Source organism: Anopheles gambiae, chromosome 3 (genome assembly GCF_943734735.2).
Source record: "Anopheles gambiae chromosome 3, idAnoGambNW_F1_1, whole genome shotgun sequence".
In the NCBI taxonomy this organism is placed as follows: Eukaryota; Metazoa; Arthropoda; class Insecta; order Diptera; family Culicidae; genus Anopheles; species Anopheles gambiae.
In genome coordinates, this window is record NC_064602.1 from 13,559,837 (window position 1) to 13,587,727 (window position 27,891).

Genomic DNA, 27,891 nt, shown 5'->3' on the forward strand with positions numbered 1-27,891 from the left:
CCTGTTACAGCTGTTTGTACACAATGCTCTACGCCACTGTCTCGTTTAATTAGCTTAGCTTGCAAAGCTTTCAAGAGGCTTCCCTCAACTACGGCCTTGCGGTTGTATGGTAAGAGGGCAACACAAAAAAAGCATCACACGCGCCACAGACACAAACACTGAACAATTCCGACGACCCGGTAAGGAAAAAAAAAAACAACAACGACAGCAACCCAACTCGAGAGGGGAAAAAAGGGCCCTCGGACGCGTTGCGAGGGCTTCCGCTTCACTCAACGGTTCGCTAACGAATGCGGGACCGCTGCGGAGCGTTTCGCTTACGATAAATAATCCCGACCCGGCTTCGTTCTGGTTCCGAGCACGACCCGACTAGACGACGGTGATGGCGGCCGCCGGGCCTTTTGCATATAGGCCGCATGGGCCCCGCTCCGCTTCCTGGGTTGCCTACCCCCGGACGGTTGGTACGCTGGGTTGCACTGGTAGTTGTGTGCACACTCGCCTGCCCGGTAGAGAGGGTAGAGGGATGAGCAGCTGATAAGAATCGTCAAGTTTTAAGTGCGTATGTTCAAACACGATGAACGTCGTGCACCGTGCAACTTAACGAGGTGGAAGTGCAGTTTGTAAGCCGTTAGCATGAACTATGCCGAGGCGTTGTGGTGCGGCCCTTGCAGGCATGCACTGGTAAACGGATGAATTATTTGATTCATTTTAAAGTTGATTCACTATCTGATTGACAATGTTCATTGAAATGAGATCGCGGACTGTTTTTGTCTATTTAAAATTCTTATTGCATTGTGCAATTATTTCGTTTTGTTGTTTCTATGTTTCATTGTATAATTAATCAGATGTATGTTTGAAAAGTAGACTGCTCGTAGTTTAATTTGCATTTTATGATTATTAATAATAGTTATTAGGTAAGAGTGTTTAATCTAGGAAACTACTTTTTAGTGTAAAATATATAAATGTAGTGATTGTCGCAGATTTTTTTTTCAATTTCTTTCGTATTCTATGAGGATCCGAATGAAGAAGTATCGATTTTTCAAAAATATTTCCAACATTTAACGAATGCGTTTTTAAGGGTACGACATGACCTTTAAGCCCTTGAAATAAAAAAAAAAAACTTATGGTTTTGAGCAATCAATTATAATTTAAATCTCGATGGAAGACAAAAAAAACACATAAATAACACCAACCGTACCTGGAAAGCAAATATTTTGTTTGAACGAGCAAAGTCTGTCTTAGAACAAGTTATCATAGAATTTATCAGTAAAATTTAAAACACTCATAAACTGGATAAATCCAGATTTTTAGACTTGCAGTTTTAGGCGTTGATGTTTGGCCAGATGAGGATCGAACCACGTCCTGTCTTGCACGTACTGATGGGTCTTTCAGCGGATTACCTCCTTCGTCTATGAGATCCTTCGGCCAATGAGATAGTCCATATGGTTTAGATCATTTCATATCAATCGTAATATGTTGACTCACCAACGTATTTATTAATAAACAATTAATGATGTAGGACACCAAGACGGAATTAAGGAGAATGTTGAGGTTGGTGAGATGCTTCAACCCAAACTTATACAGATTTCGTTGTGTTATTAAACAGCTCTTCGATTTTAGTCACATTTTATTGTGTCAATTAATTACATTCACAAATTGAGTTACAGTTTTATTTTACCTTATCTTAATTTTAGGAAGAACGCACTTTCATGCAATCAGTTAGCATCCTGGTTGTACGTCTGTCCTGTGCACATTGTTCCGCGAATTCTTATCCATATGGATCATCCTTCCTTTCTTCGCTCCTTTTCACAGCACCTTCGTAGTCGTGGTAGCTGTCAGACCTTCCTGTTCCAGGCGTGCAAGCATGGGCCGGTAAATATCCGCCGAGAACGGAAGCACCACTCCGCGCTGCTGGATCTCACCTGAAAGGAACGAGAGGCACAAAGATAAGAAAGAAAAAAAAGGTTAGTTTTGGCTTCCCTAACCGGAAGTGCGAGAGACAGCCCTACCATCGATAATCATTTTCGCTGCAATCGCTGCCGGAAATCCGACCGTTTTGGCCATCGCTGAGTGACCACCCGTGGAGGCTGGCTGACCGTACACGACGAAGTTGATGCCACGCTCCTCCCGGCGTCCGTCGCTCCAGCGAATTCCAACGTCGTGACGTAGAATGATTAGGTCACGTTCAGTGTCCTCTGCAAAGGAAGATGTAGGTTACATTGTGAAAAATAGCGTTACGAAATCAGTGGAGTTCGTTTGTGAGTGTCCTTACCAAAGGCCAGCTTCTTCGACAGATAGTAGCTAAGCGTATCCAACGGCGAACCCATCTTTACTACGGGAACATTGTCCAGCAGGCCCAGCTCCTCCAAACCCTCGATCGTGCCTACACGCTCCGCCAGCCTGTGCTTGAGGTTCTCAATGAAAATGTCCGCATCGGCCAGTCCGAGCATGTTCACCACCAGCTGTCTCCAGGTAAGCTCCGGTCCGTGGGGATGCAACAGTGGATGGGGATTGGGATCGATCAGTCCGAGCAGCTGCATCGGTTTGATCGTGTCCGAGAAGCCCTTGTACCGGATCGTACCCCTCAGCAGCGTGTTGATGTTCGTCAGCCCGTACAGCGATTGGTACTTGGTCGAATCGCGGTTCGGGAAGCCTTCGAGCGCAAAGCCGGGCAGGAACTCGAGCTCCCGCGGTGCCGACATAAGCTCACCACCACCGGAAATTTCCACCACCTGTCCCTTGCTCAGATACTTGGCGGCGGACAGCGTGTTCAGAAGGACGCCGCGCGGAGACCACGAGAACTTATACCGCAGCGGATTGTTCGAATGTTCGGGCGCTGGAAGTCCGCCACAGAAGCTGACGAACGATTCAACTACACCGCCATTTTCCTGCACGTCCTTAATGCACTCCAGTGCGAGCAGATGATCGATGCCCGGATCAAGTCCAACCTCGTTCATGATCGTTACGCCAGCGTCTTGAGCGGCACTGTGCAGTGCACTGATGTCATCGTTGACGTAGCTAGCCGTCACGAGATGTGTTTTCCCAGCGATACAGTGCTTCGCAATGACACTGTGCAGGGAGTATGGTAGCAGCGACACCACCACATCACTCTCCTCGCACAAGTTCTGCAAGTTGGCACTTTCATCCTGCACGTTAACGTACACCGACTCAACGCCCTGGTACCGGTGGGCCAACCGATCCGCTTCCTCCTTGTACTGCGACGCCACCTTAATACTGACGTTGGACTCCCGATGCAGATACTCTACCAGTGGGGCCGATACGAATCCAGCACCCAGTACCAGCACTCGCTTCTTGCCCTCGTACGATCCTTCCGTCTTGTGGCGCGATCGGTTGTTCATCTCCCGCAGCTCGTTAATGTACTCGAAGCCCGGTGTTAGGTTGCCATTGCTACAGATGATCGCACCCTCCACGGGCTGGCAGAAGTTGTGCTCCTCCAGCGGTCTGGATGCGTCACTCTGCAGTATGTCCAGCGCGTACGGGTAGAGCAGATCTCCAAAGAAATCGGTCGCTTCACGTGGCAGTTGCGTCGGCATGTTGTCGATCGAGCAGACGAGCACTCCCGGACCCTTGAAGCTTTTCTGATCCTTGTTACGATCCGCATCGTACAGGCAGAAGGGCGTATCGATCGTTGTACACTCGTTCATGAACTCGATCGAACCACCCGGATCGGCCGAAATATCGCAGATCGCCAGCATTCGATGGGGCAGCGCGGGTGATCCCCGGCTCGTCGGTAGCCAGGGTGTGTTGGCCGGTCGGAGCAGATTCTTCGCGTCCGGGATGGTGATCAACTTCGGAGCACCCACCGCCCAGTAGATACCGTTCACAATGACCGATGCGTATGGGGCAATGTTTTTGCTGAAGGTGGACACGTACTGCTCCGGGTACTGGTCGTACTCGACGGGATCAAACTTGCCGCCCTCGCGACGCTCGAGATGATCCGAGCGGCTCACCTCACAGCCGTACAGTTTGTTAGTGGATCCGTGTTCGGCCACCTTGCGCAGCATCTCCGGCGGTACAAACTCTACCGGCAGTTCCTGGAACACTTCCTGCGCACCTTGCGACACGTTACCGGAACCGGTGAAGATGAACGTGAGCGGTCCGATCGATTTGGGCATCATGCCGAGCGATATTTCATACCCACAGTCACGGACGGCTTGTCGGGCCATCGACGAGTTACGATAGTTGTGAGCGGGACCAACGTGCTGTAAAGCAGAGAAAGTTTATTAACGCATGAAAATAGACACTCTAAAGACAACTGTAGAAGAGATCCTACCATAAACGGGGTATGATGTCCCAGTGCTAACAAACGCAAACCGAGCCCGTGCAAGATGTTCACCATACCGGCCACGCCGGCGTACTTGCCAAAGGCTACCAGTCGTTGTCCATTACGATCCATAAGCTTCTCGTAGTCGATTAGCCGAATGTTCTTCTCCAGACATGCGTCCAACAGGGGCATGTTCGATTCCTGCGCCTTGATCGTGTGCGAAAAGAAGCAGTAGGTTTTCTGGGGAATCAGAGCATCTACCGGGACCTGCTTTACGCCAAAGATGACAGAAGCTTCGCTAATGTCTTCCTGAACGGTGGCACCAGCATTCAGATAAGCCTGCGAAAGAAAGTTTGAAGAATGGTTTATATTGCCTTATACTTCATCATCATTGGATCCTTTCTCCAATTATTGAATTGGATTTCATCACTTTCTCCATTTGTTTGTTTGGGTTTTTGAAACCTAATAGCATCAAATGTTATGGAGTCTTCAGATGTTTTTATGTTCTTTAACACGTAAATAAACAATCCGAACACCAGGATAAAAAGTACTTAAAACACTATATTACAATAACGATGTACAACGCAATAAAACTTTACATACAAAAAACCTATACGCCCGCTAGTCCCTAATGCTCGCGCTCGCACCTCTTATCGCGGATGGCCTGCAGTGAAGTGTATGTCAACGGTCACCCCGAGGTCGTCGTCCCGACCTCGGTCCTCGGAAGGATCGCGATGGCTGCGCCCTTTAGCTGCACGTGGTTGTTGACAGCTCTAGCGTCTGAAAACCGTCGCACGTAGCGAGCGGCCCAGAGCACAATGTTGCGCAACTTTGATTCCGTCCACAACATCTCCCCCTGTTAATATAGCTGGTACTGGTCCAACCAACGTGAGGGTCTTATATTTCTAGAAGACCTACGTGGTACTTGTACCAGCTGTTCTTCTTCCTTGTGGTCATCTAGTTCATCTGTTGGAGACTCTTCAGGTGATGTAGGTGAACAGGAAGTGTAGACTGAACCCGAATTGGACGATGACGATGGCGAGGACGCAGACGATGTGATAGCAGACTCAGGCGGTATTGTAGACGATGGTGGAGTCGACGATGACGATGGTGACAAACAACTCGGTGATGGAAGACACGTTGTTGGAGCCAATGATAACGATAACGGTGGCGCCTGAACAGGTGATGGAGTGCACTGATCGTCAAGCAACGGTGGTGGCTCGTGCATTACATTCCATGAATCCAGAAATACATCCAGAGCTAAGGGTTTCGAAGAGCGGCTCTGCTGATGCTGCTGATTTCCGTTACGCCTACGCATTTGATTTACATGCCTTCGAAGTGTACGTTGATCACCGGTTACAACTTCATACATAACGTTGCCACATCTTCCGGTTATGACTGCTGGCTCCCATTTCCAAATGTTTCTGCTGTATGTCTTGACGTACACTAAATCTCCGCAGGACAACTCTCTCACCTTCTCAGGTACACTGTGTTTAAATGGATTTAAGGTAGGACGAAGCAGATCCAAAGTTGTTCGCATTTTACGACCTAACATGAGCTCAGCTGGTGATTTCTTTTCTTCTGTGGACGGATTTGGAGTCGATCGATAGGTTTGTAAAAATATGTCCAATGCCTCCGGAAGTGATGTATCTTCTGCACTAATCTTTTTCATCGATCTCTTGAACGTGTCTACAAACCTCTCAGCCTGGCCATTTGACTGAGGATGAAATGGTGCTGTTCTCAGATGTTCTATGCCATTGTGAGCGCAAAAATCAGCAAAAATCTCGCTAGTAAACTGCGTGCCATTGTCACTTACAAGCGTGACTGGATTTCCAAAACGTGAAAATATTCCTCGTAGAATTGCTATAGTCGCCGATGCCGTATTGCTTGATGTTTTTACAATCTCTGGCCATTTTGAGTATGCATCCACGACAATTAAAAAATAGTCCCCTTCCAGAGGGCCAGCGTAATCGATATGCACACGCTGCCATGGTGATGAAGGTTTAGGCCAAGGAATAGGAGTTGAATGAGCAGGTGACTTTGAAACAGCTTGACACCTCTCACAAGAGGCTACGCATTCGCTTATGTCTTTATCGATGGATGGCCAATATACGTAGCTACGAGCTAACGATTTCATTCTTTGAATGCCAGGATGGCCACGATGGAACTGTCGGAGGCATCGTTCCTGAAGGCTGTTTGGAATTATGACTCTCTCGCCAAATAATAAACACTCATCCACTGCTGATAACGCTTCCCTTCTTGCATAAAAACTTGCTAATTCTCCTGTATAAATAGTATTATGTGGCCAACCGTTTTGTGTAAAATGTAGTACCTTTGATAAAATTGAATCTTTTCCCGTTTGTTTGGCTACTTCCGTAAAATTGATTGGTAGGGATGAGATGTTGCTGATGACTACTGATTTTACATCCTTCTCTAGCTCCAAATTGGCGATTATATAGTCTTCATCTGGCTTGCTGTGCTCGCTTATCAATCTTGATAGGATGTCGGCATTTCCAAATTTCTCCGTGGTTACATATTCGATTTCAAAATCGTACATTAAAAGCGTAAGGGCAAAACGCTGTAACCTGTTTGCAGTGTAAACAGGAATACCTTTCTTGTTTCCAAATATTCTTAGCAGAGGCCTGTGATCTGTCTGAAGACGGAAATGCCGACCAAATATCATCTTATGAAATTTGGTCACTGCGAAAATGATAGCTAGCCCTTCCCGGTCGATTTGACTGTATCTTTGCTCGGCTTTTGTAAGAGATCGTGATGCATGTTGTACAACCTTCATACTGCCATCAGAAAATTTGTGACTTAGAGTTGCTCCCAGACCAACGGAAGACGCATCAGCTGATACCACTATCTCAAGTCGCGGATCATAGTGGGTTAATAATAGGTTTGAAGACAATACTGACTTGAATTTTTCAAAAACTTTCTGGCATTCTGCAGTCCACGCAAATTCTCTCCCTTCTTTTAGTAGTGCATCCAGTGGGTACCGCAAATTTCGTAGATTTGGAATAAAGCGCCCATAATAATTGATTGCTCCGAGGAATGACCTTACTTCACTGACATCTGATGGTGCTGGCAAATTGGTTATAACTTTAACTTTTTCCGGATCTGGTCTGATGCCTTGATTATCGATTATGTGCCCTAGATACCGTATTTGCTTCTCATTAAAAAAACATTTTTCTACGCGAATTGTGAAACCATAATCTTGAATTCTAGCGAGCGTTTCATTTAAAATATCATCATGTTCTTTCTGATTCCTACCTCCGATAATGATATCATCCATGTAACTGGAAACTCCCCGCAATCCAATGAGCATTTTGTCCATCAACTGTTGAAAAGCCGCAGGAGCTACCTTGATGCCCGGTGGTAGTCGGTTGTAGGAGTAAAGCCCTTTATGCGTGTTGATGGTTAGAAACTTCCGACTCTGCTCAGCAATTTCGACCTAGCCTGGCGAAAATATCTGCTGGTAGTGGAAGCGGGTACTCCTGGGGGTGCAAGGCTCCATTGAGACCGGTCGAGTAATCTCCGCAGATCCTTATCTGACCGTTTGCTTTCCGCACGACGACAATTGGTGCGGCCCAGTCAGAGAAATCGACCGGTGTGATGACTCCTAGCTTCTCCAGCCGGTCCAGTTCCTTGTCGACTGCATCCAGCATAGCGTACGCAACTGGACGTTTAGGGCAGAAAACTGGACGACACTTTTCTTTCAGCTGCAGAGTAACGTTTCCCTTTGTACATAGGCCCATGCCCTCTCCAAACAGCTTGGGATAACGTAGTCGTAGCTCCTTATTCGTTGATGATTGAATGGCGTTGCATATCTGGTCAACAGGCACTGACCATAAGGAAAAAGCCTCGATTAGGTCGGTTCCCAACAGCTTCAAGTCCGCTTGCGAAACATAAACCGTCTCGACACGCTGCTCTTCTTTGATGGTGATGTTGGCACTGAATTCGCCGATTATATGCAACACTGCTCCCGATGCTGTTTTGGCATCGACTGTTGGCGGGGAAAGGGGGGGTGCTCCGATTAGTTTCCAGGTATTTTTGCCAATGACTGATATGTCAGAAGCGGTGTCGAGCTGTAGCCGGAGGTGAATGCCATTGATGCTGAGAGGTACATACTTCCTTCTCTCCTGAACGCTGTGCACATTGACTGAGACCGTTCTAGTATTTGCTTGCTGACGATTGAAATTCGCTTGGTTATAGTTCCGACGATAATTGTTGTACGTTTTGCAAAATCCTTCTTTGTGGCCTATTCTTCCACAATCGGTACATTTGTGAGTACGGTACGTACAGTCTCGAGACCAGTGTAGTCCTCCACATAGCCAGCACGATCTGCTAGGGGGTTTCGAATCGTATGGCAGGTTGCTTCGATAATGCTGGAACTGTGTTTCCTTATGCTTCACTGCATAGACTTGTTCGGTGTTCTCTCTTTCGATCATTGCGCTGTCGTGTCTTAAGTTGATAATGCGTTGACATTCGGTTGTAATATGCTCCAGGGTGGTTTCAGGACGTTCCTCGATCCGCACTAACAGTCTTTGACGAATTTCCACATCCTTATCATCTTTCAACCCGCAAACAAATACAAGGCATTTAAGCTGTTCCTCCGTCAACTTGCCTAACTCAAAGTTGACTACACCCCGGTTGACGCGACATGCGTACGCTAGATAATCTTCCGTCTTCCCCTTCACCGTATTTAAGCATTTGAACCGTCGATGTAACAGGGACTCCTTAGTTCCGAACAAATCTGTCAGCTTTGCGACCGTCTCTGGTAATGAAAAATCTCGTGAGAACTTTGGCAAGATAAAATTTACATACCGGTCATGTTCAAGAGTTCCTAGCTTGCGCATGAGAAGGCGCACTTTTGCTTCGTCGCTCAACCGGGCAGCATCTCTTTCGAACAGGTCCTCATAGCGGTTGTACCATGCGGCAAATGTCGTTCCAGCCTCAGCATCGTATTTAAATTCTTTAATGTGGCTGCACAACGAATCCAAGATTTGTTCCGGTGTTGTGGATGAACTTTGGCCTGACCCTTGCTGCTGCATTAACTGCGCCAAAATGTTCTGCTGCTGCGCCATTTGTTGCTGCATTAATTTCAAGATCTGCATCATCGACGAACTATCCATCGACACCGATGGCGGCGTTTGTAATGGAGGTTGCTGCACTGATGGTTCTCCAGAACCATTTTGTAGCTGGTGCGTCGGTTGCACATTAAAACCCGCACTAGAGCGCCTTTCTTCATCACCACTGGTATTCATTTTATAAATTATTTGCAGAGAGAGAAAAAAAAATTGTCCTCGACAGGAAAAAAAATAAAACCGAACTGTACACGAACTTTTCAATCAAGCTACTGAGCTTAGCTATCCTACTACACACGTTCTGATGATCCTTTTTATATACTTTTTTTTTCTTTTACACTCACTGAATAGGTTTTTTTTTTTTAATTATTAAACAATTTCACTGCACTGCGCGTTTTTTTCAGTTAGAGAAGGAGCAGTTTTTTTTCTTTTTTTTTACAACGCAGGTTCTACACACTGATGAGGAAAATACTTCTCGTCGCCACTTTTATGTTCTTTAACACGTAAATAAACAATCCGAACACCAGGATAAAAAGTACTTAAAACACTATATTACAATAACGATGTACAACGCAATAAAACTTTACATACAAAAAACCTATACGCCCGCTAGTCCCTAATGCTCGCGCTCGCACCTCTTATCGCGGATGGCCTGCAGTGAAGTGTATGTCAACGGTCACCCCGAGGTCGTCGTCCCGACCTCGGTCCTCGGAAGGATCGCGATGGCTGCGCCCTTTAGCTGCACGTGGTTGTTGACAGCTCTAGCGTCTGAAAACCGTCGCACGTAGCGAGCGGCCCAGAGCACAATGTTGCGCAACTTTGATTCCGTCCACAACAGATGTATATAAGGTGGGAACTATGAACTTAAAATTGTATACTAGTTTCTTGAGTTGAATTGCTGTTAATGGGGATAAATATGTAGGTAATATACATCATTTCACTTCTCAGATGATTAGATCTTATTAGATATTATTCTAAATCTCAATTTTATTTAATTATGGTGTAGAATTCAAACATAAGCCAAAAAAGAGACAAATTGATGAAATTGATTAAAATTATCATGCTTTTAACGACTAAATAGACTACGATCATATCAAACGATCATATCTTTCCGTTAAGCTTGTTTTGAGCATTATTGTGTAAATATACTAATTCATGCTTCCAATTAAATGAGTTGTTTTGACCGTTTCAGTTCAACTACGCCTCATTAATACTCCCTCTACCTTCCAAAACACCCGCTACAGAAATTCCGACAGCCCTTCCATACTCCCAGCCCAGCTGACAGTAATCTATAAGCGTGTGCCATTGATAGGAATCACGGTTTTCCACCATTCGTCATTCAATCTACCACCATTCATTGAGAGGCCGTACAAACCGCACCCTGTGGCCTGCGACTACATCAGGGAGGGTCGAAGCGAAGCGAAGAAAAACAAAAACACAACTCTCGGAGGGTGTGTACAACAGCGCCATCAGCGCATCAAAACCAGCTTATCAGCACTCTGTAGGCTCTGCCTATGGGCTGGCGTAGATCATGCCAGCCGCCCTACTGCCGCCAGTATCTACACACAGTATCTCTCCCTGGGCAATAGCTGGATGGCTCGGTTGACAAGCGACCTCCGCTATCCTTATCGGCGGCATGTGCTATATCACGCTTAATCAAATTGCAATAACAACAAGCATGGCTTGAAATGATAGGTCGATATTGCGCCGATGATACGGTTTCAAGTGTCCAATCGTAAGTAACTGGCAACAGATAGTAACTACAACAGTAGGCGACCTGAGAAACAAAGTAGCAACTAGCAGTGCGCCAAGCTGCTCACGTGCTTTACTACGCTGCGTAAAAGCAGCGCAATGGAATCAACTGCCACACACTGCATCCAGCCTATCATCAACTCTGGTCTTAGTGCTCCCAGGGGGTATGGACAGAGTGAACAAACAGACATGCAAAAGCCAACAATTGCAGCAAATCGCTTGCTTATCGGAACGGTCTTTCCTCGGACGGCGAGTGAGGTTGTCTTGCGCGTACCAAGGTGGGCGGCAAAGATGAAGACACACGCAAGGACGCAAGCATCAACGGCAGCGGTGAACTACAAAATTCCTCCTCTGTGCACGTCACTATCTCGTTCGCAGCCAGTGTTCTGGCGCGAGTGTCCGGAGGCTTAAGCGGTGATAAGACCAAATGTGTTGACCACAGTTTACGTCCAATGGAAAAGTTTGTGCATGAGTAGTAGTTGTTGCTGCTGCTGCTGGTTTCAATTGGTTGCTGAAGCTGTTCAATCGTGTCGCGATCTTCAACTTAAATTACTCAACCCATTAAGATAAGGGGCACGCAGAAACGTTTGCGCATCACAGTTTGCTGCTCCTGATACTGCCCAATCCTTGGTAACAGTGTGTAGATGCGATGTAATGATACGTTCCTATTCGGACCACCAGTGAGCTGGGGGCGATAGACACCGCGTGAGGACACTTACCTGCATCGGGTAGGCTCGCCTGTTCGATGGCTGCACTATCACCTTGACGCCCTGCTTGATGAGTTTCTTCACGTTCGCGGGTGAAAACGAGGCTCGACGTTCCCATACTGATTGATCTTCACGTCGCAGAGCGATCACTTTTCCAGTCTGGGGAAAGGAAATGAAATAGACACAAGTAGCAGCAACTTTAGTAGGCCACACTAACTACGCTTTAGCTACAAAAAAAATACGTGCTGTACAATCCTCTAAACGCCCCTAGTGGACCTCTATTTGCCTATCAGATTGGTCTGGTCACACAGTACGTATCAGAGCAGGGGACAGGATGGTTACTTACATGTTTGCCACGAGTAAAGTGTCGTGCTGATAAGTGTTCACTACATTTTAAAATACGAAACATCTTAGCGGTTCGGCGGTTGGAGTAGGACTGACGACGCCTGGCAGCTGAGCTGAAGGCTCTGCCGTATCAGGGAATACCGGAGGCGCAGCGTGTGAGATGATGATAGAGCATGGAGAGCACTCTGGAGATTCGGGCATTATTGATAGTCTTTCGAGATTTGCACCGAGCCGGGTACTCGGACATCTTGGGCTGCAACCATGCTGTTGCGTACGAGCAAAGGGGCCACAAGGCTAGCGCTGCCTGGGCCTGGCTTAGGAATAATGCATTGATAAGAAAAGCCGGCCCGTCAAAATTGCACTTGAAAACGGTTTGCTATTGTGTGTAGCTGCGAGCGGCGGTGTAAAGCTTGCGTAAAGAAATGTGGAACAATTTGACTTTAATTTTTTTATCTTTTAAATTGACATATGTTGTGATAACAAATATTGAAATAATTGTTTCAAAAGGCTATTCGTGGTTTGATTGGAAAATAGGATGGCAGTGGCTTGTTTAGCTTTATGGGAGCTTGTTAAGACTATGTGGGATGATTCTTTACCATTAACACCATCCTTCATAATTCATTTCGCACTTTATTTGCTTCTGTTCTTTAAAATTTACGTAATTTTTCACCTTCCCAACTGCCACAAATTACGCAGATGCCACTTTTTTAACATGCTTTATTTTGCTAGTTTTTAATGTATGATGTTTTTAACCAAACATTTAGCTATAATCCATAGCCTAGCATTATTATGTTATTTTTAGCTTATATCTCACTTAATTCTGTAATTTTATTCGGTAGATAATTTATGCTCCGGTAGATTACCGTATTCTGTAGAGTTAGGATTGCGTTTAGGATTGCTGTTAATCTGATAATTTGAGTCGTCGTCTTCTCCTTTATTGGCATAAAAGCTGGTCAAGGCCTGCCCTTAATCACTAGTGGGGCTTGGCTTTCAGTGACTTTGATGTACTCATAGCAGGATAGTCAGTCCTCCGGGCTTTAACCCCTAACAGACATCTCGTTAAGTCGTACGAGTAATAAGTAAAGTTGACAAAAATTCGGAGTGGACCCCCACTCTGGAACCCACTCTGAAAGGTAGGTCCACCTAACATTATCCAGAGTCGTTTGGATTCGAATGGAGTCGTCCGGAGTAGTGATGTGCTCTCCGGAGCGTCGATTCCAACTCCGGCAAAATGGAACCAATAGATCCGCCCGGAGTCGTCCGGAGTCGACCAAGGTCATCCGAATTCGCCCAGAGTCATCCGGAGTCGTCCGAAATCGTTCGGAATCGGAGTCGTCCGGAGTCGGCCTTCGAAACAAAGGCATGTATACGAAGTGCACGCGCAAAGTGAAATTCAAAAAAATAACAAAATTAAATGCCTGATAACAATTACATTGCACCGGACGGCCCATGATGACCCTCCAATTTTGGTCAACTCCGATCAGCTCTTGATGCTTCCGAATGACTCCGATACCGGAAGACTCCGGACGACTCCGATTCCAAACGACTTCAGACGACTCCGACTTCGAGCGGAACTAGTGATTCCGGTTTTACTGAAGTTGGAATCGGACTATCAATAGCTCAAGTCAGATTGGAGTCGTGTGTACGCTTTCAGAGAGCACATCGCTAGACCGTATCACGAAACCATCCCATTTGAGTTGCCTAGAAAATCGTTTAAGAAAAGTTTGCTGCAGGTGAATTAATTTCGAAATTATTTTTATGATGTTCTTTAATGATGATTATGATTTAATGATGATTATGATTATTTTTTAATGCTTTAATTTAATGATTAATTTAATTTTAAGAAAAAAACAAAAAAATTCAAGCATTCGGGCCTTGATAATGTAACACTAAAAAGGTAATGCTTTTGAAGTTGGTAATACCAAATAAGATTGGCTGGCATCGCCTATTCACTAAAATAAAAAAATTTAAATATTATTTATGTCATAGTTTAACTTGCACGACTTAACAACAGGCCCGTCGTGGGTTCAAGTCTAGAATGGACCGTCCTTTCGTAGCAAGAACTGACTATCCAGCAGTATGGTACTGAATGTATCTCATAAGCCTTTATGTCTGCGTCCGGCATGTCTGCGTAGGACGCTTTCCTAACAAGAGAAGCAATAGTTAACACAAAACAAAATATTATTTAAAAGAATAATAATAAATTCACCAACATTTTTGTCAGCGGGGAACAAATGTCGGTGCGCAAATGCTACCCACCGTGCAGCTGCCAGCACTGCTGTCAACGCACGGACCGAACCATCGCACGGGGGCAGCCCACTGTGCGCGCCTCGACCAATCAGCGAGCACCACAAATTCCACACTATACAAACATTCGGAAACCAAACCCCGAAGCAAATAAAGCGACCCCGTCTGGTGTGCAATGGCCTCGTCAGATCCGCTGAACGAGTAACTTTCTCAATTTTGTTATCAACGCGAAACGAGAAGAAAGTGCTGCGACCGTTTTGCTACACGCAAAATTTAACACCGCCCTGCGCCACCTCTACACACCTTTTCCTGGTCGTCCGTTTGTGTCGTCGTCCCCGGGTGTGGTGTGAGAAAGGATCGGAAAATCGGATTTTCATCTGTGTTGTTGTTTTTTGTTGTTGCGCGTTTGCACTTGGTACGTTTTTTCTCCTACCCCAGACCAGTCAGTGGAATGGTATTTGCACCAAGTCCAATCGGAAGAAGTGCGTGAGAGTAGGCGTTTGTGTGCATCGTCGTGTGGCTGGATGTGAGTTTGTTGTTTATTGCGGTGCAATTGAAACAATCGCAGTGTGCGGAGCGACAAAGTGTCAAGGAAAATCGTCGGAATTGGACCTAACCGTATTAATACACGATGCGCAATCTCAGATTGCGCATATATTCGTTTTATCAAAACATATGTCATTTCGCGTAGCCAACCCTGAGCTATAAACGTCATTTCCATACAATTTCAGATTGCGCCAAGATTGCGCATAAATTTTCAAGATTATATGTCCGAGATATATAAATATTTTTTGACAGATAAATATATCAAACCGATCCGTTTGACAGATAAATTTATGCGCAATCTGAGATTGCGCATCGTCTATTGCTACGGTAAGCGTCCGTGCGAAACGACTGTGTGTGTGTGTGCGCGAGTTTTTACCTCGAACTTTTGCGTCGGTCACACGGCTGACCGTGGCATACAGCAGGAAGTGACCGAGTGTGTCTGTGGCGCTCTGTGTGCCTGTGCACGCGCGTCCGTGTGCGTTCATGTAATTAAAGTTCACCCCTGCAGTCGTCGGGGCGGTTCGTAAAACTTACTGCAGCGCACCGTGCCCCGTAGCAGTCGATCGAAATTGTAGTGCGAAAAGAAACGGGCGAGGAGGGGAAAGAGCAACTCTCCATCGACACTTTGTTTTGGTTTTTTAAATTTAGCCACCAGCTAGCTAACCGTTGCGCTCATCTCATTTCTTTTGCCTGCCGAGCGAGGCCAAAATATTGGCAAACTGAACAGCCGAGGACGATTGCATTTTGCATAAAGAAAAAAAAAAACAAAAGTGCCCCCAAGAAAAAGGCAGCGAAGTCCCGACTACGCAATCACAACAACCAGACCTTGGACGGAGGGTGTTGGTGGTGGTGCAATAGATTCATTTCGTTTCGGAAGTCGGCGACAGCGAGTGTGTCTCTCTAATCAGCAACTGCTCCCCGAACACACAAACACACGGAACGAGGCAATAATAGACAAACGAACACAGACAACGGGGCTCGTCAACATCAGCAAACGGCACGGAATACCCTCCTACGACGACCCTTGTGGACCCTTGTCGAGTTTTGTGTCGGGAGGTTTCCATATATATTTTTTTACCATCGGTACTCCTCCCTGGTCCGAACAGAATCGTCCCAAAAACAAAACGAAAAAACACACACCACAACAACAGCAAGATAGAGGTTCTCTCCGCAGTGTGGCAGCGTGCAATAACAACAAAACAGCTGTAGTGGTGTGGATACAGTGCTCGCGAGCGTTTGTGTAAAGTTTTACAATTCATCTCGTCAGATTCTGCCACCACGAACGACATTAACCATCTGTGCGCCGACCAGTTGGAAAGGTTCTGCCCCGGGGTGGAGTGTTGTCGCATTAATTCTCCTCCGCAGCGTAGAAACGTCCGTGTCTCAGCAACCAGAGATCGCAATATACGCACCGTGCAGTGGGGCAATCGTCATCGTCGCTTGCTGCGTGTTTTAAAGTTGAAGGAATAAAACCGGAGACACAACCATCTACCGTCAACAAACACAGCCACAACATGGATGTAACGCTGATCGTGAAGGCGTCCAATCAGCAGTGCGAGGACCTGACCATCAAATGCGAACCATCCTGGACGATTCGCCGACTGAAGGGCCACCTGACGGAGGTGTACCCGGGCAAGCCGGTAAGTGAGAATGGGGCAGACAGACGGACAGCGAGTCCCGCCAGTCGACCTTTTGTTTTCATTTGCTCAATCATCTCACAATCACCCCCCGCCTAATCAGGGCAAAAGAACAATCCTTTTTGGTGGGAAATTGCTTTCTTTTTGTTTTTTGTTTTGTAGCACAAATGGCACAAATCGATTTTCCCTAAAAAGGCCACAACAGCGACAGTACGACCCGGGCGGTGTCGTCTCTCGATGGTTGCCAGTTAATGAAAGGATGATTCACAGACCCCAGCGCACACTAGCGTATCGATTACCGTTGGCGACGGCGACGGGTACACGTGACAAATTGCTGGACTCATACACGTATCCGGCTACCGGGACTGTCCCGTATATGAGAACGGGCTTAATTAACGGCTAATGATGCAAAAGGGGGAAGAAATGCTGTAAAGCCGGAGGGATGACCGGTTCGATTTTGTCTTGAACAAACGGCGGTCACCTTCGACACACACACACCAACAAACGCTAACGGGCCCGATCAGTCCACACAGCGGACATTGTTTGGACACGTGTAATCACACAGTACAGAACAGAAAAAAATGCTGTACAGATTTAATGCTTTGTGTGTGTGGATGTTCTGTTTTTATTTTTTGCTCTCCTTCCTTCTTGTCTCAACAGCACAGACAGTAATTTAAACTGCAGCGAGAAGATTCTAGCATATCGATCGACACAGGAATGAATGCGTAATTTGAAGATCGCTTCGCGGCCCCGCGTACCGCGCACGCCTTATTTATTTACTTTTCAAAGCAATGGCGCACAGTTTTATTGCATCATTCGTCGCCAGCAAGAACATTCCTGTGCCAGTGGCAAATGGTGTTTGATTTATTATATCTCTTCCGTTGGCCAGTTTTTTGCTACTGTTTGGGAGGAATTGCGAATAAACTTTTCCAGCAAGACAGTCTCAAACATTGGCAGAAAGGCAGAGAAAGATTGGGACACGTCATTGTTTTGTAAATCGATTATTGTACCATCAACCGCAGCAACTCGGATGGCATGGCATAGGGAAATAGTTCATTCTTGGTACGTGATGGAATGCAAAAACGGACGAAAAGTGTTTTCCATTTCTTGTTTTATTAATCAAACTTTTACGATGTGTTGTAATATTATTATTTTTTTGCATCTTCTGTATGCTTCCATTCCCATTTCAAGTATGTGTAATTGCAATTGTGCGAAATCTGAACTGTGTGTGTGTGTATATGTATGGGTGGAAATTCCCCTTACACAGTACCGTCTTTGTTTGATGATAATTAAATCGATCTGTGAGGAGAGATAGTGCTAATCTCTATTTTTCTTTCTTTTTTTAGCACTGTTTCTAGTGTTTGTACACAAGCTGCTTAGCTGCGGTCGTGCCAACTTACGGGACGGCTTGAGTTGTGTGTTTACATTGTTGTGGGAGTTGCGAAATTATTATTATTATTTTTAAATTAAATTACAGCAAGTATTGATCAAGCTTGTAATACAGGGTTTTCCAGGAGTACTCATAGCTGTGGGACACTTTATTGGTTCGTTCTTACGTGAAATGAACTAAATGCAATGGGAATTGCATTCTATAGCAATCTTCTTGGACAAATCCAATAGGAATTTTCAAAGGCAATGCCATAGAGTACAATTTCCATGAAGGAATTGTCCCACAACTATGAGAACCCCATGGAAAACCCTGTAATAGATACAAGAGCTCTTTAACAAAATGCTTTCAAAAATTTCGATGACCAGCAAATAGAAAATCTCCAAAATGCAAATCAAATCACCTAAGCAGATTCGAAAACAGATGTCGTTAAACTTTTCGTACCAGTAAAGAAGAAGCCTCCACACACCGTAACCTTGCAAAATCTCGGTAGCTCTTTCTGTATGAGTGTGGTGAGCCAGTCCCCCCTGTGTAGTGTGTGCTGAGTGCTGCAAGTACGTGGCCCTTTCCAGTTGGATAATGATAAGAGGTTGTGCGAATGTGTACCAAAAAAATAAAAATAAAAAAGGAAACTTTTAATGGTTGTAGTGTGGACAGCCGTTTGAAATACGGTCGTTTCCATCGCCACATGATAACGAGCAAAATGTGTGTAGATTCGGTGTGGAGGTAATAAACATACCAACCAACGTCAGTATAGCATATGGGGAGGGGAGAGAGCACAGTAGTATTTCAATAACACTGTGATTAGGACGGAGTTTTTGAGGAGATTTAGGAGAGAAAAACACTGTTTATTGTTCATATTCTGTGTAGGTGCAAAGGAAAATCAAGTATTTTGAATGAACATCAATACCACGTCCCCAAAACTGGCTGTTAATGTTGTTGTGTTGGTTGTCGTGGAATGCATTCACACTTTCGTCGCAATTTAATGTTTATTTTCCTTTTTCCCTTTTTTTCTTTTCTCTGCTCTCCAGAGCACCGATGAACAGAAGCTGATCTACTCTGGCCAGCTGCTGGGCGATAGCGTGGTCCTGAAAGACGTCCTGCGCCAGTACGATGGACAGCAGGCCCACACGGTGCATTTAGTTTTCACGCCAAAGAACAGCTACTACGGTGGGAGCAGCAGCAGCAGCGGCAGTAAATCGAACAGCAACAGTAGCACCAAAATGGCTTCGAACGCTGCCAGCAGCAGCAGCAGCAGCAGCACGGCAGCGTCCGCCGGTTCGAGTGGCACTTCCAGCACTTCGACCAGCACCTCGGGTCCGGGCGTATCGTACGGGCAAAGTTCACGTGAAGGTGTGGGAGAAACGACGCTGGGCGACGGTGCGAGTGGCGATGGTCTACGTCATCGGGGGGTATCGCAGCCGGGCAGCGCGCCACGGGCTAATCCGCGACCGTCACAGTTTGTGGAGCAAACGGCCGCACTGCAGGCGTACATGCACACCTACATGCAGTGTTTGAATCAATATGTTAACCTGTAAGTATATTGGAAACGTTGTGGCCACTCTTCCACCATGCTCTAACGGGTGCGCTTTCCTTCCATCTCACCTTCCAGCATCAATGAGCAAGCGAATGTAAATGCGGTGCAGTCGGGCGGTGCTCTACCAGGCACGGCCGGAAATGCCACACCATCGACGACGACTCCGACCGCATATCCCCTTTCCGGTGCGCAACCACCGTTCCCGAACGTTCCGTTCATGCCGATGGTACAGCCAACGACGATACCGGGCGCCTTCCCCAATCTTGCCTACTATCCCTGCATGGCGACGGCCCCGTATGCCAGCGGGTTCCCTTCGTCCGGCAACATTCCAGCCACTGCTGCTGCTGCCGCTTCCAGTCCGGCCGGCACTGGGGCAAGCAATTTCCTACCCACCACTCCCGGGCTGCCGATGCCCACCGGCCAGCAAACTCCCACCACGGCCCCGATTGCTGCCGGAGCGTCGGCTACAGCGGGAGGAGAGGCGGGCGACGGTACGGCCACGGCGCCGGGCACGAGCGGTGGCGAGGTGGTAGCGACGGCGGCTGCCGAACAGCAGGGAGCGGCAGGAGGTGCGCCGCAGGACGGTGGACAGGCTGGTGCTGGTGCCCCGGCCCGTGCCCGCCGCTTCCCCAACATTGTCGTGGAGGAGCAGGAAAACAATGACTGGCTGGATGTGTTCTTCAGCATGTGCCGGGTTGGGATTTTGATCACCGTGATATACCTGTACTCGTCGCCGATACGATGCCTAACGGTTCTCTTCATCGGTGTGATGTTGTATCTGTAAGTATAGGAGTACATTAACATTCCGGCTCTCGCCCTATATCCCTAACGTAAACGCTGTGTCTTTGTTGATACTTTTCCAGCAAAAAGCATCTGGATCGTTACTATCAGGCCGACAGACGTACGCCCCGGGTGCCGCCGGTAGCACAGGATGCGGCCCCGGCCAGAGAGCAACAGGAACCGGTGGCCGGCCAGCCAAACCATAACAACGTACCTGAGCAGAACGCGGAACAGCTGCCGGCACACGAGCCCGCTGCTGCGGCGGGCACGTCCGGTACGGAGAGCGCTACCAAGCGGGAAACCAGTGAGGCAGGTCCTTCCTCATCGCGCAACAGCCAAGAAGCTTCTACCAGTGGCCGTACAGTGGTGCCCCGCCCCCGCACTGGTCCACTGAGCCAAAACGCGGAAGCAACCGCCGCCCCCGTGACGGAGCAGGACCAGCACCAGCAGGAGGCAGCACAAGCGGCGAGCGTAGCGAGCGATGAGCACGGTACGGCGGAGCAGCCCGCTGCCGAGGGCCAACGGATGACGTTCAACGATATGACGTCCTTCCTCGGCACGCTGGTGATAACGTTCTTTACCTCCATCATTCCGGACACACCGGCGGCGTAAAAGGGCGGCGTGTGCTCTGCTCTGAGCTTTTCGGTAAGCTTTTCGGTGGTGTACATTGGTATGCGTTTGTCTTTTCTAGTGTTACCACCACTCTTTACATCTTCTTGCGCTCCTTGTTTGTGAGACAGGGAAAGAAAAAAATAAGGTGGATGCTTTTCTGTATACACCCCTTCTTATATATTACGCGCTCTACCGCCACACCCGCGTCATTTTACGGGACCCGCGTAGCTTACAAAAAAACGGAACGGGAAGAGCCCAGAAGCTTTGTACAGTTTAGAATTATACCTATACGAGGAGAACGGAATTTGTGAGGGAAAACCAACCACACCACAGTCCAACGAATTCGGCGCACCTTAACAAAATGGGCATTTTTCTCTATCCCAAAGGGTGACGAATTTAGTACGTCATCTCCTTATCAGGACCTATGAAAGATAATCGCCGTGTGTGTGTGTATGTTTACAGGGTTATTCAGGAGTGCTCATAGCACTTTCTTGACTCTTTCTCATTGGAAACTTCATATGTTGGAAATTGGACTCCATGGCACCCTTTTTAGACACTCATTGGAAATTCCTATTGGATTTGTCCAACAAGGGTGCTATAGAGTCCAATTCCTATCACATTAAGTTCATTTCCTGGAAGAAAGAGTCATGAAAGAATCCCGCAAGTATGAGAACCCCTTAAACACTCTGTAAAGACTAATTTGTTTTTTCCCCTTATTTTAAATGCCTTTCCCTCCTCCCCCACTATATGTTATTTAATACTTTATGTTAATTGTGGGCCATGCATGTTGTGTGTGCTAGCGTGGTGTTAGCGCCTGTAGGGATGAAAGTTGTTAGCTAGAACCCTTCTTCTTCTTCTTCTTCCCCTTGTGTACGTTAGTCAGGATATGTTTCCGTGCAAAAAAACTCGCAGAACGATAGTTGTTCTTTCGTTCTTTTTCATGGTGCTTTGTTTAGGAATCGGATTGGTTCGTATGTAATATCGTGCAATTCTAAAGGATTGCTGTACAATTTAAATCACAATTCCCATTTTTCCGCTCCCAATCCTCCTCCAATAATCCCGGTAGTATAATGTAAAACACTATTCGTTTCTGCTTCCCGCTGGAAGGGAAAAGCTGGAGCAAACAAAATTAAAGAGCAAGCAAAGTAAAAACACGTTTTAATGATAGGGGGTTGCGTAGTACGAAGAGAGTAAATGTAGTAGAGATATTACGTGTACATCATTTAAACAAACAAAAAACCCTTTACCGGATTTAAGGAGGGGGGGGGGGAGGGGAGAAAATGGGAATAATAAGTAGATTGGAGTTAGGGCGCACGTTCTATAGTTTTAAGCAAAAGTGGGCAGATTTCGATTGTTAGCACGGACTAACTAAAAAAAAAAACTACAAACAAAGGCATCAAAATCAACTAAAAACATTAGGAAAAGAAAACACAAAAATATTTAAACAACAAAAGATGTATAATAAAGCGTAGGGAAAGATTGTGTTGCCTCCCCCCGTTTACCATATTTCTTGATTTTTTACTTGTTAAATCATTGTGATTGATGTATTAATTATGAAAATAAATAAGTAAAAAAAACTATATAAACATAATAACGTTAAAGGGATTGGTTAAATGAGAGAAGCGATCAATAGTGAAATAGAAAACACTCACACAGCATTTAATAGTTATAGAAGCCATATGTGAACAATTTATCTTTATTACACTTTATGCTTTTAATTAAAAAGAGGCGGAAATATCCGGCAGAGTGGCGACAAAAAAAAAACAGAACCCTAACGACGACGTTGTGCACTCTAGAAGGATCTAGTAGGCTGCCCTCTCTCTCTCTATCTCTCTCTATTCGTTTTGCATGAAACGGTGTGAGTGTGGTTCGTTAGCGGTATCTTATCACGATTTTTCACTCGCCTCGTTCGAAGTTCCACCACCGTTGTTTTCGTCCTCGTCGTCATCGTCATCGCTTAGGTCGTCGTCCAATCCTTCGAGGTCTTCTTCGAGGAACAAGTTCTCGTTGATCGGTGCCGCATCGTTTGCAGCCGCCCCGTCGGCATCGCCCTCAGCGGCGGTAGCGTCGGCAGCAGTTCGACTGGCCGCTTCCGCTGCCATCTTTTCCCATCGATCCGTTTCAGCGACCGTGCCAGTGTTATCGACCTGCAAAAAAGGGAGAGAAGAAGGCTTGTAGCTTGGTGCTTGTTAGCACTCTCCACCTTCCACTTACGTCCTTGATGTTGAGACTGAGCATGTTCAAATCCAGCTCCCTGTATTCGGTTGCATCGTCATCGTCCTCGTTGCGGCCGTACGACTCGACCGCCTCGCCATCGTCCGTGCCGTCGTCGATCAGGTCCGGATTGAAGCTGAACATCTCCCTACCGGACAGTCCGTTCTGCCGGCCGGCCTTGAAGTCCTTCAGCTTGCGCTCCTCCTCCTTCTGCAGCTTGTCCTTCTTCTCCTGCAGCTTGCGCTTCTTCCACGCCAGGAACGATTCGAGCGTGACGCGCGTCTGGCTCGGCCCGAGTGCCGCCCGCTCGCGCTCAATCAGATCGACCAGCGATATCTCCTCCTTCTGTGATTCGGCCTTCTTTTTGTCCTTCTTCAGCACGTAGCCGGGCGGCAGGGCGTGGCGGTAGATACACTTCTCGCCATTCGGGCACTCCCAGAACCAGCCGTACAGCGAACGTTCGACCGCGTCGAGGAAGTATTTGCAGATCTACAAAAAAAAAAAAACAAAAACGTGGACGGATGTAGAGGAACTGCATGCACGGCCAAATGCAATTGCACCTACGATAGTGGTCGTCGGCATCGTTTTCTCTTTGCCGTGCTTTTTGGCCACCACCTCGGCCAGCTTCTCCTCGGACCAGTTCTCGATCGTATCGTTCACATCGGCATCGCGTATGTCGACGTGTATCGATCGCTTCTCCGACTTGCGCTCCACGGCCGGGTCGTGCGAAAACTTGCACTTGTCCCCCTTCGTGCAGGTGCCCTGCTTGAAGAAGGCGCACAGCACCGACTTGGGATCGGCGCCCGCCTCCAGCTTCTGCGTCGCGACCGGCTTGAACAGCTTGGCCAGCTCCTTCTGCTCCTTCAGCTTCTTCTCCTTTTCCTCCTTCTTGGCATTGGTGGCCGTGGCAAGGTTATGTTGGCCACCACTCTTGACCTGCTTCTCTACCTGCGAAATGAACTTTTGCTGCTTGGCTCCTTTTTTGTTTTTCAACCCGAACGTTTTATCCTGCGGAAATGGGTGAATTGGGTTTAGTGGAAACGTTCCATTTTTAGCCACACATATTCATGTATAGACTCCACACGGTTTCGGGTCGGAGCATCGCATCGGGACAGCCAGGCCCTTCGTCATCAATTACCTCAATGATTTTCTCCTTTTTCTTCGCTTCCGTCTTCTTCGAGGTTGAAGGTGCTTTCTTTGGAGGCATTTTCCGGCCGGTTACGTCCCTGTGGGAGGTCTTTTGCTAGGGAAATTTTTAGTAGAAAACTGGCAATCTGTGCAATGGAAATGGCACAACAATTCAGCCAAAAACACACACGGCGACCAACTTGCCGAAAGGTGACGTTTCGCACTGACAGCTCCCCAATGTGTCAGACGATGTTTTTGGTTTGACAATCTTATACAGTGTGACCAGATTATTTTGGCGGTTTTCGGTAGGAACACCAACATTTTTTTTGGGTGGTTTTCGGTGGGTTTTAAAATTTTAAACTCAGTTAAAAAGAAGTGTTTGACTCTGGGTTCGACTCCGGATCGGTCTGGATCAGTACGGAATAATCCGGATCAATCCAGATCAGTCCGGATCAGTCCGGATTAGTAAGAAACAAAAGCTATTTAATTTAGCCTTTACGCAATCATAGCGGGCCGCATTAAAGACTCTTGAGGGACGCATGCAGTCCGCGGGCCATAGTTTAGAGACCCCTGGATTTGACAATTTTGGATCAGTTAATTTACTTTCAAGTAAGGTATCGAATATGTACGATACAGTAGAACAATTTTCGATTCGGAGTCGATAAGTCCGGAGTTTTTCACGTGCCTCATGAATGAAAAAAGGAGTTTAATGTATAAAATTAATGGGAAAATGATGTGATGGTTTCTCGTTCAGTATTTTATATGCATTTCATCTGTGTTTACGGTATGAAAAATAAATAAATCGGTATTTTCAGGGTGCCCATCTGTGAATCGATAGGCATGTCAAGAAATCGGTAGGAATACAGATAAATTGGTATTTTTGGTCACTCTGCTACCATCGCACACTGTTCGATGTTTTTTATAGCGCCCTCTCGCTCTATCCACCGCCGTCGAACGCAAGGTTGTCACACCTTGCAACACGTTCGATAGCGCACCTTGGTGTAAATACTTCAAAAGTCCGTCCTTTTTGCCATGTGGTCAGGCCCGTAGCGTAGCTGGCCGTGTTTGTTTACATCCTTGGAAAACGTATTTGTTCGCGGTGAAAAAGGATGGTGCGCCACAATAATCAGCTGCCGGACAATTTGCCGCAGCTGCAGAACCTGATCAAGCGCGATCCGGAATCGTACCGCGATGAGTTCCTGCAGCAGTACCACCATTTCCACAGCGTGCTGGACATCTTCCGGCTCGAGCCGGACAAGGAAAACAAGAGCCTGTGCGAGTCGATCATGTTTCTGGCGCAGATCGCCCAGTGCTACCTGGACGACCTGAAGGCGTTCCCGCAAACGCTGGTCGACCTGCTGAAGACGCACTCGACCACGCTCGATCCGGAGATGCGCAACACGTTCTGCCGGGCGCTGATACTGCTGCGGAACAAGAACCTAATCTCGCCGCTCGATCTGCTGGAGCTGTTCTTCCAGCTGCTGCGCTGCCCGGACAAGGCGCTGCGCACGTTCCTGGAGAACCACATCATCAACGACATCAAAAACATGAACGCCAAGCAGAAGGACATGAAGCTGAACTCGACGCTGCAGAACTTCATGTACACGATGCTGCGGGACACGAACCCGAAGGCGGCCAAGATGTCGGTGGACATCATGATCGAGCTGTACAGGAAGCAGGTGTGGAACGATGCGAAAACGGTGAACGTGATCGCGAACGTGGGCTGCTTTTCCAAGTTTACCAAGGTGCTGGTGGCGTCGCTCAAGTTTTTCCTCGGCACGGACCAGCAGGAGGAGGACGAGGATGAGGAGGACAGCGACCGGGAGGTGGACCTGAAGGGCATCATGATGGCGGCCAAGGTGAACAAGAAGACGAAGAAGCGCAAGAAGAAGGTGGAGGCGGCCAAAAAGCTGTACACGCAGGCCCAGAAGAAGAAGAAGCGCCCGGTGGCGTTCAACTTCTCCGCCATCCATCTGATACACAACCCGCAGGGCATGGCGGAAAGCCTGTTCAAGCAGCTGCAGGACGGGAACGAACGGTTCGAGGTGAAGCTGATGCATCTGGACGTCATCTCGCGGCTGATCGGCATTCACGAGCTGTTCCTGTTCAGCTTCTATCCGTACATAACGCGGTAAGGGAAAGGTTTAGCGCGATACAATTAGGAACCCGATTGATCATCGGTAACTATTTTCTTGTTTTTCTTTGCAGCTTTGTGCAGCCCCATCAGCGGCAGGTCACGCGCATACTGCAGTTTGCTGCCCAAGCGTCCCACGAGCTGATTCCGCCGGAAATCATCGAACCGGTCATAAAGACGCTGGTCAACAACTTCGTCACCGAGCGGAACTCGAGCGATGTCATGGCGATCGGGCTGAATGCGGTGCGTGAAATCTGTGTCCGCTGTCCGCTCGCGATGAACGAGGACCTGCTGCGCGATTTAACGATGTACAAGAACTACAAGGAAAAGTCGGTCATGATGGCGTCGAAGGCGTTGATAATGCTGTACCGCGAGCAGATGCCGACGCTGCTGGCCAAGAAGGACCGGGGCCGACCGACGGAAGCGAGCGTGGAAATTAAAGCGAAACGGTACGGCGAGATTAATGCTGCGGAGTACATTCCCGGCACGGAAGCACTGCTGCGGGAGGATGCGCCCGAGCTGGAGGGGGATGCTGGGCCGGGCGGGGACGAGTCGGATTCGGACTGGATCGATGTGGACAGCAGTGAGGATGAATTCGAAGCCGCGTTGCGTGAGGAGAAGGGTAAGAAGGGTATCACGATGATAAAATCTTCCAAAAATAAGAAAAAGGAAGATGAGGAAGATGAGGAGGATGAGGACGAAGAAGAAGAGGAAGATGAAGAAGACGATGAGGAGGAAGATGAAGATGAAGATGATGAGGGCGACTGGGAAGATTGCAGTGATGAGGAAGAGGAAGAAGAACAGAAGCAAATTGAGGAGCAGAAGCAGAAAAAATCGAAAAAGCGAGGAAAGTACAGGCCGAAGAAAATTCCCACAGTAACCAAGGCAACCGCCGCTAGCAAGGAGGCGGAAACAGTTTCTGAACAACCGGCCGAGGAAAAGCCAGGCGAGCAAACGCTCAACACGGCCGAGGCGATGCAGGAGCTGGCGCTGACGAAGATCTTCACCGACGCCGACTTTGCGCGCATCGAGCAGGAGCGCGTGAAGAAGCAGGTGACGCACCACAGCCGCAAGCGGCAGCTGGAAACGGAGCGCAGCGAGTTCGTGAAGCTGGACGCGATCGAGATGATCTACAAGCGGCGCAAGGCGGACAAGCAGGCGCGCGTGGAAAGCATGCAGCGGGGGCGCGAAGATCGGGAAAAGTTCGGCTACAAGGACAACCGCATGAACCCGCACTGCTCCAAGACGAACCGCGAGAAGCAGAAGAACAAGAACTTCACGATGATCCGGCACAAGGTGCGCGGCAAGGTGAAGAAATCGTTCCGCGACAAGCAGATGTCGCTGCGTAAGCACTTGCTGCACGTTAAAAAGATGAAATAAAGCGCTGCGGCTAGCTGTTTTGGGCGTCTACTTTTGACGGAAAGTAGTGCCAATGCAAAGCAAACTGTGTAAGTCATTTTAATTGATATTTAGCTTTCTTAATTAATTGCAACATG

The 27,891-nt window shown here is 47.4% G+C and overlaps 5 protein-coding genes across 7 annotated transcripts; 2 read left to right on the forward strand and 3 right to left on the reverse strand.

The window, feature by feature from the left end:
- Window positions 1–1,606: 1,606 nt before the first annotated feature.
- Window positions 1,607–12,447, reverse strand: LOC1275481 (alpha-aminoadipic semialdehyde synthase, mitochondrial). The gene is made up of 6 exons (XM_314728.5): window positions 12,175–12,447; window positions 11,841–11,987; window positions 4,292–4,621; window positions 2,270–4,220; window positions 2,007–2,192; window positions 1,607–1,919 (listed from the first exon to the last, which is right to left on the reverse strand). The coding sequence occupies exons 1-6, from the start codon at window positions 12,235–12,237 to the stop codon at window positions 1,804–1,806; spliced, it is 2,793 nt and encodes a 930-aa protein (XP_314728.4). The 5' UTR covers window positions 12,238–12,447; the 3' UTR covers window positions 1,607–1,803.
- Window positions 4,824–7,619, reverse strand: LOC133392976 (uncharacterized protein K02A2.6-like). Its single transcript, XM_061655650.1, has one exon. The coding sequence runs from the start codon at window positions 7,617–7,619 to the stop codon at window positions 5,142–5,144; it is 2,478 nt and encodes an 825-aa protein (XP_061511634.1). The 3' UTR covers window positions 4,824–5,141.
- Window positions 12,448–15,298: 2,851 nt separating the features above from the next.
- LOC1275482 (homocysteine-responsive endoplasmic reticulum-resident ubiquitin-like domain member 2 protein) lies at window positions 15,299–22,513 on the forward strand. Of its 3 annotated transcripts, none has more exons than XM_061659854.1 (4): window positions 15,299–16,606; window positions 19,022–19,524; window positions 19,603–20,307; window positions 20,391–22,513. In XM_061659854.1, the coding sequence occupies exons 1-4, from the start codon at window positions 16,481–16,483 to the stop codon at window positions 20,917–20,919; spliced, it is 1,863 nt and encodes a 620-aa protein (XP_061515838.1). In that variant the 5' UTR covers window positions 15,299–16,480; the 3' UTR covers window positions 20,920–22,513. The 3 variants fall into 3 exon arrangements, with proteins under 3 accessions (XP_061515838.1, XP_061515839.1, XP_061515840.1); XM_061659855.1 differs by lacking the exon at window positions 15,299–16,606 and adding an exon at window positions 18,721–18,856; XM_061659856.1 differs by lacking the exon at window positions 15,299–16,606 and adding an exon at window positions 18,791–18,933.
- A 64-nt stretch (window positions 22,514–22,577) lies between these two features.
- On the reverse strand, window positions 22,578–24,500 carry LOC1275483 (zinc finger CCCH domain-containing protein 15 homolog). The gene is made up of 4 exons (XM_314730.5): window positions 24,272–24,500; window positions 23,698–24,141; window positions 23,134–23,622; window positions 22,578–23,066 (listed from the first exon to the last, which is right to left on the reverse strand). Exons 1-4 carry the CDS (start codon window positions 24,338–24,340, stop codon window positions 22,806–22,808), a joined length of 1,263 nt encoding a protein of 420 aa, XP_314730.5. The 5' UTR covers window positions 24,341–24,500; the 3' UTR covers window positions 22,578–22,805.
- Window positions 24,501–25,207: 707 nt separating this feature from the next.
- On the forward strand, window positions 25,208–27,834 carry LOC1275484 (protein SDA1 homolog). Its single transcript, XM_061659853.1, has 2 exons — window positions 25,208–26,392; window positions 26,470–27,834. The coding sequence occupies exons 1-2, from the start codon at window positions 25,371–25,373 to the stop codon at window positions 27,773–27,775; spliced, it is 2,328 nt and encodes a 775-aa protein (XP_061515837.1). The 5' UTR covers window positions 25,208–25,370; the 3' UTR covers window positions 27,776–27,834.
- The last annotated feature ends 57 nt before the right edge of the window (window positions 27,835–27,891 follow it).

Coding starts and splice junctions, on each gene's coding strand:
- LOC133392976 (XM_061655650.1), bottom strand. CDS start 7,619: ATGGACAAAATGCTCATTGGATTGCGGGGAGTTTCCAGTTACATGGAT.
- LOC1275481 (XM_314728.5), bottom strand. CDS start 12,237: ATGTTTCGTATTTTAAAATGTAGTGAACACTTATCAGCACGACACTTT. Junction 2,193..2,269: donor GTCGAAGAAGCTGGCCTTTG/GTAAGGACACTC, acceptor CTTCCTTTGCAG/AGGACACTGAACGTGACCTA. Junction 1,920..2,006: donor AGCGAAAATGATTATCGATG/GTAGGGCTGTCT, acceptor CGTTCCTTTCAG/GTGAGATCCAGCAGCGCGGA.
- LOC1275482 (XM_061659854.1), top strand. CDS start 16,481: ATGGATGTAACGCTGATCGTGAAGGCGTCCAATCAGCAGTGCGAGGAC. Junction 16,607..19,021: donor AGGTGTACCCGGGCAAGCCG/GTAAGTGAGAAT, acceptor TCTGCTCTCCAG/AGCACCGATGAACAGAAGCT. Junction 19,525..19,602: donor TTGAATCAATATGTTAACCT/GTAAGTATATTG, acceptor CTCACCTTCCAG/CATCAATGAGCAAGCGAATG.
- LOC1275483 (XM_314730.5), bottom strand. CDS start 24,340: ATGCCTCCAAAGAAAGCACCTTCAACCTCGAAGAAGACGGAAGCGAAG. Junction 23,623..23,697: donor CGATGCCGACGACCACTATC/GTAGGTGCAATT, acceptor TTTTTTTTGTAG/ATCTGCAAATACTTCCTCGA. Junction 23,067..23,133: donor TCAGTCTCAACATCAAGGAC/GTAAGTGGAAGG, acceptor CCTTTTTTGCAG/GTCGATAACACTGGCACGGT.
- LOC1275484 (XM_061659853.1), top strand. CDS start 25,371: ATGGTGCGCCACAATAATCAGCTGCCGGACAATTTGCCGCAGCTGCAG. Junction 26,393..26,469: donor TTCTATCCGTACATAACGCG/GTAAGGGAAAGG, acceptor TTTTCTTTGCAG/CTTTGTGCAGCCCCATCAGC.